Below are 12,518 nucleotides of genomic sequence, written 5' to 3'. Positions count from 1 at the left end.
TTTGTAGTCTTTTACCATTTGCTGACTGCAATCCCATGTTAGATTTGTGTTCCATTTAATAGCTACAAGGAGGGGCAAATTTCAGATTACATTTTTGATTTGTTGAAATGTTTAAATGTAAACGGAAATGTAGCAAAACCAGATTTGAAAAGAAAAAACTACCATTTATGCAGTTCTACAGTTAGATACAACAATAAAATAATAGCCAAAGCGGTGATTTTAAATTTAAATGGAGACAACTGCAACAAGAATTATACTAGATCTTAATACAAAACAAAAAAAACCATAGACTGTATGTTGTGCCGTGCAAATAGATCAATACATTGCCACTTACAAATCATTGGATACTAAACTGTAGTCGCAGCCTTGGTTTTAAAAATCTCAGATTAGACTGACAATGCAGAAACCAATACCCAAAATTCATGGACATGAAATTAAAAACCTATGTACTGACACCATAGAGGTAAAAGGTAATAAAATGCATACCATTTAGGGGTCAATAGACAATAGGTGCAGGAGTAGGCCATTCGGCCCTTCGAGCCAACACCGCCATTCAATGTGATTATGGCTGATCATCCCCAATCAGTACCCCATTCCTGCCTTCTCCCCATGTCCCCTGACTCCACTATCTTTAAGAGCCCTATATAGCTCTCTCTTGAAAGTATCCAGAGAACCGGCCTCCACCGCCCTCTGAGGCAGAGAATTCCACAGACTCACAACTCTCTGTGAGAAAAAGTGTTTCCTTGTCTCCGTTCTAAATGGCTTACCCCTTATTCTTAAACTGTGGCCCCTGGTTCTGGACTCCCCCAACATCGGGAACATGTTTCCTACCTCTAGCGTGTCCAAACCCTTAATAATCTTCTATGTTTCAATAAGATATCCTCTCATCCTTCTAAACTCCAGAGTATACAAGCCCAGCAGCTCCATTTTCTCGGCATATGACAGTCCCGCCATCCCGGGAATTAACCTTGTAAACCTACGCTGCACTCCCTCAATAGCAAGAATGTCCTTCCTCAAATTAGGGGACCAAAACTGCACACAATACTCCAGGTGTGGTCTCACTAGGGCTCTGTACAACTGCAGAAGGACCTCTTTGCTCCTATACTCAACTCCTCTTGTTATAAAGGCCAACATGCCATTCACTTTCTTCACTGCCTGCTGTACCTGCATACTTACTTGACTGATGAACAAGGAAGGATCCCCGGATCCCCAGATCCCATTGTACCTCCCCTTTTCCCAACTTTTCTATTGTAATCTATTATTAAATGGGGTAACATACCATAAACGCAACTAATTTATTCAATAGTTTTCCAGCTCACCCAAACATGACCAGAATTTTCCCCCTCTTCAAGACAGTCGATCACTGGGTATTAAGCAATGGGTGTCTTTAACATTCTCCCTCATCACCAATTTGATGAAAATAAATGATGCAATGTAAACAGTTGTTTTAAAGCAAGTTTTATTGTGTAGATGGCATGGCTACTTTTTTGCTGTTTATTTGGTAATTTCTCTAACCCTGAGTAAATTAAACTATCCTTATTTATAAACATCTGTCGCACAGACTCTTTCTTCCTAGTTTTACAGTCTTGTGGGTCGGTAAATCATTCCATCTTAGCAATAAGAAACAAGCATAACATTAAAATGGGGAAGATTTAATTAAAACAAATATTGTTCACTCAGTAGGAACTAAACCATATGGTTGAAACTGCATCGTTTATGGTCTCGGTGGAGGACAGGGATATGCAAGACAGAGAATGGGGTTTGTTTACTTTTACAGTGAATTCTCAATAGATCACATGATGTTCATTTATAACAGTACTTTGTTGCAGTCTGCAAAATTATAGCTCACTTGTATAAGTTACAAATATCACTTTGGCCATCAACGGGCATTTCCTATGAATTTACAGCAACCGGGACAGTCATAAGCCCACACAATGCAGCGAGATAAAGCAGAATTACCTGCTACAATTCAAAAATACAACAGCACACAGATCAAAATATAGCACGTTGCAGTAACGCAAAATCTATTTTAAAAATAGTACTGTTTGATGATATTATACAAGTTAGGTGGTAATTACAAGTAATAAATATTTAGCTGAAACAAATAGTTTCTTGATCAGTATCTTCTATGTAAAACCTTCAAGTGGTCAAAAAATTGCTATCACCATATTTCCTTTTGTAAAGCCAAATGCATGAACCGTTTAACAGATTATTCAATTTATTCCACATTAACTGGAGTAAGGTTGGATATTTGCAGCATTAAAATTCCATAAGTTTGAACTGTCTTCTTATTAAGTGTCGTTTATCATTTTATTCACTCCAGGAAATAAAATCAAGCCTTGTTTGGGCAAAGACTAATGCTCACATTCTGGGTGATATCATTCTGGAGGTATTAATACATACAAGGGATATACTTCCCAACAGTTTTAGATCATAAATACAAAATTATTCAACTATATAATGAAAACTAAAGAGATCAACGAATAATTAGTCTGCAGCAAGTTCTGGTGTAACAGTAGATTACTCAAAGAATAAACACTTACAGACCAAAGGTAATCAACTTCTTCACGGTAATATTCTTCAATAGGATCACTTGCAATTATATATATTTTTTATACTTCAGGATTTACAGAGAATCCTTTTAACAATCCATGCAATATTGATGTTTCGTGGTTCAAGGATGCAGCAGATTTATTTCAATAATTTGAAAATCCTCAGTTTGATATCCTATGCTTCATTAAATGAAAATCTGACTTCATGGTCTTGACAAAACATTTTTTTGTTATTACTGACCAAAGTACAGATAAAGATGTTCCAGTGCAGAGCTATTCGCCTTCCGGCAACATTAAACCTGCAATCATTTGCCCTGCTCATAACTCTAAATAAATAGTTCTTCCAATTTATCTCCCATTATCTATAATTGTAGAATACCGATTAAGATACTTTAGGTAAACTAGTAAAACCATTTAGAACCATTACAAAACAGCAGTGCAAGTAAATAAATTGAATATTAATACAAATACCCCAGTGAAGGTGGAGAGCAAGAAACTGGAATGGAAATAAACACATGACTTTTAAAGTGCTACTACTTGCAATTACGCTTAATTCACATTTTACTTAAGAGCATTTATTTTCAATCAACTGTATATGACTAATCAAAATTAGATCCAAAACTCAGATTCACCTATTCCAACAGGAGAATGAAGGCCTCTTGGTATCCTATCTTGCCCCATGAAGCTGTGAAATGTGAGCTATGAGCTCCCAGCAATAGAAATTCATTTTTTGCAGACTGAATTGGAGGTGATGATTAAAGATATGCTGGGAATGGTTTACAACAACAGATTAATGTTAGAAAACAAGTTGTCTGATGAAACCCAGTGGACAAAATAGTAATACTAGTTGATCAATTTATCCTGTATACAACAAGGGTAAATGTCAAGAATTATTTTACAGGACACTTATCCATCTGACAACTTAGTGAAGCCATGGCTTCATAGGCACTAATATTAGACTAAAAGAGCATGCACACTGTATTATAGAGAAGCTACAAGTTTTTCTTTAAACACAGCTCAGGCAGATCAGTTGTCATTCCACCTTTACTGACAGCATCAGTGCATTTTTATTCAAGTGATATGCAAATTTATCATTTAACAGGTTTAACAATTATCAATGCTAGTTGATATAGCTCAGGAAGCACACTAACAGATTCCAGCTTTTTTGATTCATTGGTGAAGTCCAACTGAATCCAATGCGTTTAGAAATTCAGCCGTTGTGCTGAAGCACCTCTACTAAGCAGTTTAGCAGATTCCCTTAGCTTGAATAAAAACCTCTCACTAGCAATATTTTTATAATGACCATTTATCTTGGTGGTTTTATATTCCCTTAATTTACACTTCAAGTTGCAATAAATAAGGCAGCTTTAAAACATGTACTTGCTGAAAGATAAGTTTAAACATCATGCTTTGGTGTTATCAGTTTTGTGCAATCATTGCATTCAGCTTGATTACAAACTATTCCAATTCAATCAATTCCTGGCATCATAGCCAAATTATCCCACCCAGAAGGAATGTTACATTTCTCCACCACAGGTCAGTTTTATAAGCCAAGCCTAAAATCTAAACTAGCTCCTTTTGTGATTTTTACATGTTCCTTCCAGCTAAAGGAATAATAGGAGTACAGAGTGCACACAGAGGATAAAATCTTTAAATAATGAGTGTAAACTATATATAAACGTATTATTTTGAAATTCATGAGGACGTGGACTTGCCGACTATGGATGTTACCCTGAGTTACGATTCAGCATTTGTACAGTACCCGCTGAAAATTTCCGTCATAACTGGGTGCATCAGAAACAAAGAGTGGAATTGGTCCATTGTATCCTGGCTTCCATTGCTTGTACGACAGATTTTCAACTCAATGAGAAACTAAAAACAATAAATCACACCACTCCATGTAGGTTAGTCTCACACACTTCGTTACTGAGCAAGAGTAATTAAACTGTTCGCAGAGTTGCTTAATTCACCATTGCCCTTCTGGAAGGATTTTAAAGCACTTGGTACTTGTAGTCCTGTGTATAAGCTTAGGCCACCACACCAGACCTGCAAGAGGATGAAAATGTCAATCAATATAACAGAACGTTTCCTATAGTATGCAGTTGACACATTCAATTCAATTCAATTCAATTCAAAGCACTTTATTCGTCCCCGAGGGGCAATTTAAAAAGGTGCATTACAGTAGCTTTTTAAAAAAGGGACACAATCAACAAACATAAGCAGCACGCATACTGCACAATCAACCAGCACACGCATTTCACAGACACACTGCACAATCACACATCAACATTCAACACATAGCAATAGTTTTAAAATAGTTTGCTCATCACTATTGCAGCTGATTTAAAAAGCTCTGGTATTGACAGGAGAATATGGCATTAAAGCAGCATTTATTTATTTCTTTCTATCTATCTCTCTATCTCTATATCTATCTTTATCTATACTATTACTAAAACTCTCATCTTGACCACTTCCGGCGTGCGTTGTATTTTATTCGATCGGTAAAATATTACAAAAGTTATGAAGGTTTAGAAAATCGTGTGATGAGCAGATTGGTCTTCTCACCTGTCAGTCACCATGAAGGTAACGCCCCTTCCGGCACCCACTGTCCAGCGGGGAGAATAAAGCTGAAGTGGACTGCGAGCGAGGGGCTCTGTTCTGCGACCACCACCATGACCTGGGTGCCGATCTGTGCAGCCGGGGCCGAGAGCCGGTGAGTGTGGTCGGAGCCGAGGCCGGGAGTCACCGAGCCTACACACCCCCCCTCACCCCGCTCAGAGTGCACAAGCCGTGGGCGAATGAACTGCGAGTCCACAAGCCGTGGCCGAGTGAACTGAGAGTGCACAAGCCGTGAGTGAGTGAACAGTGAGTCCACAAGCCGTGAGTGAGTGAACTGTGAGTTCACAAGACGTGGCTGACTGAACTGTAAGTCCACAAGCCGTGGCCGAGTGAACTGTGAGTTCACAAGCCGTGAGTGATTGAACTATGAGCCCAGAAGCCGTGAGTGAGTGAACTGTGAGTTCACAAGCCGTGAGTGAACTGTGAGTCCAGAAACCGCGAGTGAGTGAACTGTGAGTCCACAAGCCGTGAGTGAATGAATTGTGAGCCAAGCCGTGAGCGAACTGTTTGTCCACAAGCCGTGGCTGACTGAACTGTGAGTCCACAAGCCGTGGCCGAGTGAACTGTGAGCCCACAAGGCGTGAGTGAGTGAACTGTGAGTCCACAAACCGTGAGTGAGCGAACTGTGAGTCCACAAGCCGTGGCCGAGTGAACTGTGAGTCCACAAGCCGTGATTGAACTATGAGCCCAGAAGCCGTGACTGAGTGAACTGTGAGTTCACAAGCCGTGAGTGAACCGCGAGTCCACGAGCCGCGAGTGAGTGAACTGTGAGTCCACAAGCCGTGAGTGAATGAATTGTGAGCCAAGCCGTGAGTGAACTGTTTGTCCACAAGCCGTGGCTGACTGAACTGTGAGTCCACAAGCCGTGGCCGTGTGAACTGAGAGTGCACAAGCCGTGAGTGAGTGAACTGTGAGTCCACAAGCCGTGGCCGACTGAACCGTGAGTCCACAAACCGTGGCCGAGTGAACTGCGAGCCCAAAAGCCATGGCCGAGTGAACTGTGAGCCCACAAGCCGTGAGTGAGTGAACTGCGAGTCCACAAGCCGTGAGTGAGTGAACTGTGAGTCCACAAGCCGTGGCCAACTGAACTGTGAGCCCACAAGCCGTGGCCGACTGATCTGTGTCCACAAGCCGTGAGTGAATGAACTGCGAGTCCACAAGCCGTGAGAGTGAACTGCGAGTGCACAAGCTGTGAGTGAGTGAACTGCGAGTGCACAAGCCATGAGTGAGTGAACTGCGAGCGCACAAGCCGTGAGTGAGTGAACTGTGAATCCACAAGCCGTGAGCGAACTGTGAGTCCACAAGCTGTGGCCAACTGAACTGTGAGTCCACAAGCCGTGGCCGAGTGAACTGTGAGTCCACAAGCCGTGGCTGAGTGAACTGTGAGTCCACAAGCCGTGGCCGAGTGAACTGTGAGTGCACAAGCCGTGAGTGAGTGAACTGTGAGCCCTCAAGCCGTGAGTAAGTGAACCGTGAGTCCACAAGCCGTGGGTGAGTGAGTGAACTGTGAGTCCGCAAGCCGTGAGTGAGTGAACTGTGAGTCCACAAGCCGTGAGTGAACTGTGAGTCCACAAACCGTGAGTGATTGAACTGTGAGCCCAGATGCCGTGAGTGAGTGAACTGTGAGTTCACAAGCCCTGAGTGAACTGTGAGTCCACAAGCTGTGGCCGAGTGAACTGTGAGTCCACAAGTCGTGGCTGAGTGAACTGAGTCCAGAAGCCATGAGTGAACTGTGTGTCCACAAGCCGTGGCTGAGTGAACTGTGAGTCCACAAGCCGTGGCTGAGTGAACGGTGAGTCCACAAGCCGTGAGTGAGTGAACTGTGAGTCCAGAAGGCTCACCACCCCCGCCCACACCCCCTCCCCCTCTTAAATCTTAAATTTTGCATATCTATATTACTAAAAGTAAGATCTTGACGGCGTTTGGCTCTCTGTGCTTTGATTTCCAAGGGAATGCCGCCACCTATGTCCGTCATTTTTGGCCACCTCGCTCAGCCTCCCTCTGCCTGCCTGGACCGGACGATACTTCCCATCGATGAAAAATCAGAGAGATATAAATGTTTTTAAATGTTTTGCCATTCTCTCTGCTGCCCCCGCTGGTGGGAGGGGGGGAGGGACTATAAAATCCAGAAGTGGTGTGCCTCACTCAGTCTCTGCAAGATGGAGGAAGAGAGAGGGTCTCTCTGAGCTCTGAATAACATTGAAATGTCTACTCAACTGTGTGCCCTTAATGTGGTTTGAAATTGAAAATATGGTTGGTTTGAAGTAAAAAAAAAAAGGCACTGCAAATGGTTGTTTGGGGTGTTTTGGGTTGAAGTGAAAAGGTACTGCAAATGGCTGTTCGGGGCATTTTGGGTTGAAGTAAAAAGGCACTGCAAATGGTTGTTTGGGGCATTTTGGGTTGAAGTAAAAAGGCACTGCAAATAGTTGTTTGGGGCGTTTTGGGTTGAAGTAAAAAGGCACTGCAAATGGTTGTTTGGGGGCATTTTGGGCAAATGGTTGTTTGGGGCGTTTTGGGTTGAAGTAAAAAGGCACTGCAAATGCAAATGGTTGTTTGGGGTGTTTTGCGTTGAAGTGAAAAGGAACTGCAAATGATTGTTTGTCTAAACTTGACAACTTTCTGTTTGCACTATATTGATTTTAGATAAAACGCTACCACTTACGGCTGTGATTTTTGGCCATCTTACTCAGTCCCCCTCCGCTCATCGGGTGCAGAGGATTCTTCCCATCAATGAAAAATGAAAGTGTTATTAGTGTTTAAAAAATGTTGAGAATCTCTCTCTGGTCAATCACGCCATGAAGGCCACACCTATTCCAGTGTGAGGGGGAGGGATTATAAAACCCGGAAATGTGGGTGTGGCTCAGTCTCTGCATGATGGGGGAGGGAGAGTTCACAACTCTGTCTGAGCTGTGAATCAACTGAACACACTGAATGTCTATTGAACTGTGAGTGTGGTGTTTTATGTGGTTTTATGGTGGTTTCACCCTGCTTGAAATGGTATGAAACTGCATTTGAATGTGGTGGCCTGCACTTTGCATGAAATGGTATGAAACTGCATTTGAATGTGGTGTTGTTGCACCCTGCATGAAATGGTATGAAACTGCATTTGAATTTGGTGGCCTTGCACCCTCCTTGAAATGGTATGAAACTGCACTTGAATTTGGTGGCCTTGCACCCTGCTTGAAGTGGTATGAAACTGCACTTGAATTTGGTGACCTTGCACCCTGCTTCAAGTGGTTGGAAACTGTACTTGAATTCGGTGGCATTGCACCCTGCTTGAAGTGGTAAGAAACTGCACTTGAATTTTGTGGCCTTGCACGCTGCCCGAAGAGGTAAGAAACTGCACTTGAATTTGGTGGCCTTGCGCTCTGCTTGAAATGGTAGGAAAATGGATTTGAATTTGATGGCCTTGCACCCTGCTTGAAATGGTAGGAAAATGGATTTGGATTTGGTGGCCTTGCACTCTGCTTGAAATGTAATTTCAAGGAATAGCCGTGAATCAACTGCCAGCCCACCAGCCGTGAGTGAACTGCCAGCACATCAGGCTTGAGGGACTGAGCTGCCACCCCAAGAATCCATTTGGCCCACAATGTCCATACTAGCTCTCTGGAGACCAGTAGTCCCTGAAGCCAACAACACCCATACCAATGCTGCAGAAAGCCCACTACTGGCCACCAATATTGGAATTGGTGGAGAGGTGGAATATTGCATAGGGGGACCAGCCCTCTCGTGTGAACATGGGACCCAACGGGTCCCACTTAGTCTAGTTAATATTAAATACATTTTCAATTACTAATTTTATAAATTTTTCTCTATTGTCTAAATGATGAGGTGTATTTCAAGTTCAAGTGAGTTTATTGTCATGTGTCCCTGTATAGGACAATGAAATTCGTGCTTTGCTTAAGCACACAGAAAATAGTAGGCATTTACTACAAAACAGATAAGTGTGTCCATATACCATGATATAAATATATACACATGAATAAATAAACTGATAACAAAATTCTACAAAATCAAAATTGTTTTACCATTAGATGCAAGATTCTAACTATGCAATTTACAAATAGTTATCCAAAACTGTTCTTCAGTAAAACATTAAATACTCTATATGTACTTTGGCATTTGTACTATCATGGCTTTGTTTACTTAGAATAGATAATTTATTGTATATTAATTTTTATTTTTGTTGTTGTTGCCTCCATTGCATCAAGAATAATACTGTTTCAGTTCATATCTACTGCATATGCCAAACACTCTTGAATCCTTGATTCGTCACTTACCATAAATGCTGGAATTATTGGTTGAGTAAATTTTGTCTTGAAAGTATGTAATAATTGCTTTGTATCAGCATTATAAAAGGAAATTTGACCTACAAAATGGAAATGGAAATTTAGAAGGGAAACAAAACAAAGTTATCTTAAGATGCACCAGATCATGAAATGAACTAAAAAAAGATGACTTCCACATTAACTTGCGTACAATTATATATATAGTCAAATAGGAACATTTTGAGGGACTCTATAGAGTTACATAAAGTAAACAGAAAAAAACAGCTCAGGTTGCACCATGCTAGCAATTATGATCCAGACAGAGGTTTACACCTATTCCTTATTATTAAAGCTCATTATTTTCTATTTCCTTCTCTTACATGAAAACAGGAGTGTAGATTTTGTAGCCCTTCGATCCCAATGCATTATTTAATGTCTGATAATTAATCTGAACTCCACCTTTTTTCATTCATCCAATACCCCCTACCAAGCAATTGATCGGTTATCAAATAGTTGAGTATTCACGGCCGTCTGATGTAGAGAATGCCAAAGATACAGTGCCCTCTGTAATGTTTGTGACAAAGACCCAATATTTATTTATTTGCCTCTGTACTCCACAATTTGAGATTTGTAATAGAAAAAAATCACATGTGGTCAAAGTGCACATTTAGGCTGTGGGCCGAGGAGCTTTTTCGTTTAGTTTCATGACCCAACTCACAGAAATACCTGAATTTTTAACATATATCGTGTAAAAATATTATATAAATCATACCTGAAACTCGTCAAGACCAAAACCTGCACATTTTTAAGAAATATGAGAAAAACCTCAAATTTTCTGAGTAGTAATTGACCAATCGATGCATGTTTGACATTGAGGTCAGACGCAAATTGACCAATCCCGCACTCTGTTTTATGGTCGCAAGGCAGTGAGGATCATGGCTGCCTCCTCATTACATCAATATCAATAGCAAGGTTTCCAAGGAATAAAGGTAATGCTAGCCTTGCTGATAATTTTGTTTTTCATTTGATTTATCTTTATAATGTTATAATGTGTACTGGTAAATAAAAATGATAAATAACAAATGTAGAGCTAGGGTTAGAATTAGGGTCAGTCTGTCAGTTTGTTTGTCTCTCTGTCAATCTGTCGGTGGGGCTGTCGGTGGTGAGCCTTGGACCGGGCCTCCGCCGGGAGGTGACGGTTGGGCCGGGCCTCTGCTGGGAGGTGAGGGTTGGGCCGCCGGGAGGTGAGCATTGGGCCGGACCTCCGGTGAGTGCTGCAAGGAGTCGGTCGGGCCGTCAGCCGGCTGGTGTTGCAGCAAGCGAGCGGGCGGTCTGACGGAGCCGGCGCTATCTGGGTGCTGAAGGCGGCCCGGGCGGAGTGCAAGGCAGTGCTGTTCCCCACTATTGTCACAACCAGAAGAGCATGCTGGCCGAGGTGGACGCGCTGCCGGGCCACATGTATGGAGCCCGCAGCCGGTCCCAAAAGCGGCTCCAGCTCCAGCCATGGGCAGCTCTGGAAGGAGGGCGAGTTAGGGTTAGGCATTTTCCTGTCTTAGCCTTTACCAGCCTGGCACTGCCCCAGTCCCACCATGGCCATGACCCCACTCTGCATACTGGCAGTCAGTGGGGTTCAGTAAACAGGGGAACCCAGAAGAACTGCCCTGACCTATTAATTAGGCTGGTTCAAGAGGACCTCTGCGGCAGTCTCATTGAAAAAAAACCTCACAATTATATTCATTATATATATATATATATACTTTTCCGATCTCATTTTCTAATTAGTTTAATTAATTAACATGCAACTTTTGGCACTGACGAGTTATGACTTCCTTCTCAATTATATTTTATCTAAATCCGTGCAAAATTTAATGTAGTTCCGAGACATGGGTCACGAAAGTTGATTTCTAGACACATTTTTGATGCTCGGCCCACAGCCTAATTGTTAGATTTTAATAAAAGCCATTTTTATACATTTTGGTTTTACCATGTAGAAATTACAGCAGTATTTATACATAGTCTCACCATTTCAGAGCACCATAATGTTGGGACACATAGCTTTACAGGTGTTTGTAATTGCTCAGGTGTGTTTAAATGCCTCCTTAATGCAGGTATAAGAGATCTCACGGCACCCAGTCTTTCCATCACCTTTAGACACTTTTATTGCTGTTTATCAACATGAGGACGAAAATTGCGCCAATGAAAGCCAAATAAGCCATTATGAGACTGAGAAACAAAATAGAACTGTTAGAGAACTGTTAAAGACATCAGCCAAACCTTAGGCTTACTGTTTGGAACATCATTAAGAAGAAAGAGAGCACTGGTGAGCTTACTAATCGCAAAGGGACTGGTAGGCCAAGGAAGACCTCCACAGCTGATGACAGAAGAATTCTCTCTATAATAAAGAAAAATCCGCAAACACGTGCCCGACAGATCAGAAACATTCGTCAGGAGTCAAGTGTGGATTTGTCAATGACCACTGTCCACAGAAGACTTCATGAACAGAAATACAGAGGCTACACTGCAAGATGCAAACCACTGGTTAGCGGCAAAAATAGGATGGCCAGGTTGCAGTTTGCCAAGAAGGACTTAAAAGAGCAACCACAGTTCTGGAAAATGGTCTTGTGGACAGATCAGATGAAGATTAACTTATATCAGAGTGATGGCAAGAGCAAAGTTTGGAAGAGAGAATGAACTGCCCAAGATCCAAAGCATACCACCTCATCTGTGAAATTCTTGAATGGCCAAGTCAATCACCTGATCTGAACCCAATTGAGCATGCCTTTTATAAGCTGAAGAGAAAACTGAAGGGGACTAGCACCCAAAACAAGCACAAGCTAAAGATGGCTGCAATCACCAGAGAAGACACTGTAGTGGCACCTAGTGGTGAAGCTGGATATTCAGAGCCTCGTCAGTGGTCGGAACTGTCACGTGACCGGGGGTTCGTTCGCAGGCTTCTGAGAGTAATCAGTAGTTAGTGCTCCTCGCATTGACAGGAGCTTTAATCATTAATTCTTGACTCAACCTGCCTGGTCTCACTACATTGGTGACCCCATCGATCCGAACGTATTTCGGGTCCGAT

The 12,518-nt window shown here is 42.0% G+C and overlaps 1 protein-coding gene across 9 annotated transcripts in view; it reads right to left on the bottom strand.

Annotated features, from left to right (window-relative positions):
- Window positions 1–1,631: 1,631 nt before the first annotated feature.
- fsd1l (fibronectin type III and SPRY domain containing 1-like) overlaps window positions 1,632–12,518 on the bottom strand; it is an 85,910-nt gene continuing 75,023 nt past the window's right edge. For all 9 annotated transcript variants that reach the window (XM_055632729.1, XM_055632730.1, XM_055632731.1 and 6 more), the window contains 2 exons: window positions 9,452–9,540; window positions 1,632–4,598 (listed from right to left, as the gene is read on the bottom strand). In XM_055632729.1, coding sequence (XP_055488704.1) covers window positions 4,476–4,598; window positions 9,452–9,540 — 212 coding nt within the window. In that variant the 3' untranslated portion in view covers window positions 1,632–4,475. The remainder of the gene's footprint in view (window positions 4,599–9,451; window positions 9,541–12,518) is intronic.

Source organism: Leucoraja erinacea, chromosome 3, assembly GCF_028641065.1.
Source record: "Leucoraja erinacea ecotype New England chromosome 3, Leri_hhj_1, whole genome shotgun sequence".
NCBI lineage: Eukaryota > Metazoa > Chordata > Chondrichthyes > Rajiformes > Rajidae > Leucoraja > Leucoraja erinaceus.
Note: the sequence above shows the minus strand (reverse complement) of the source record. Positions and strands in the feature narration are given on the sequence as shown.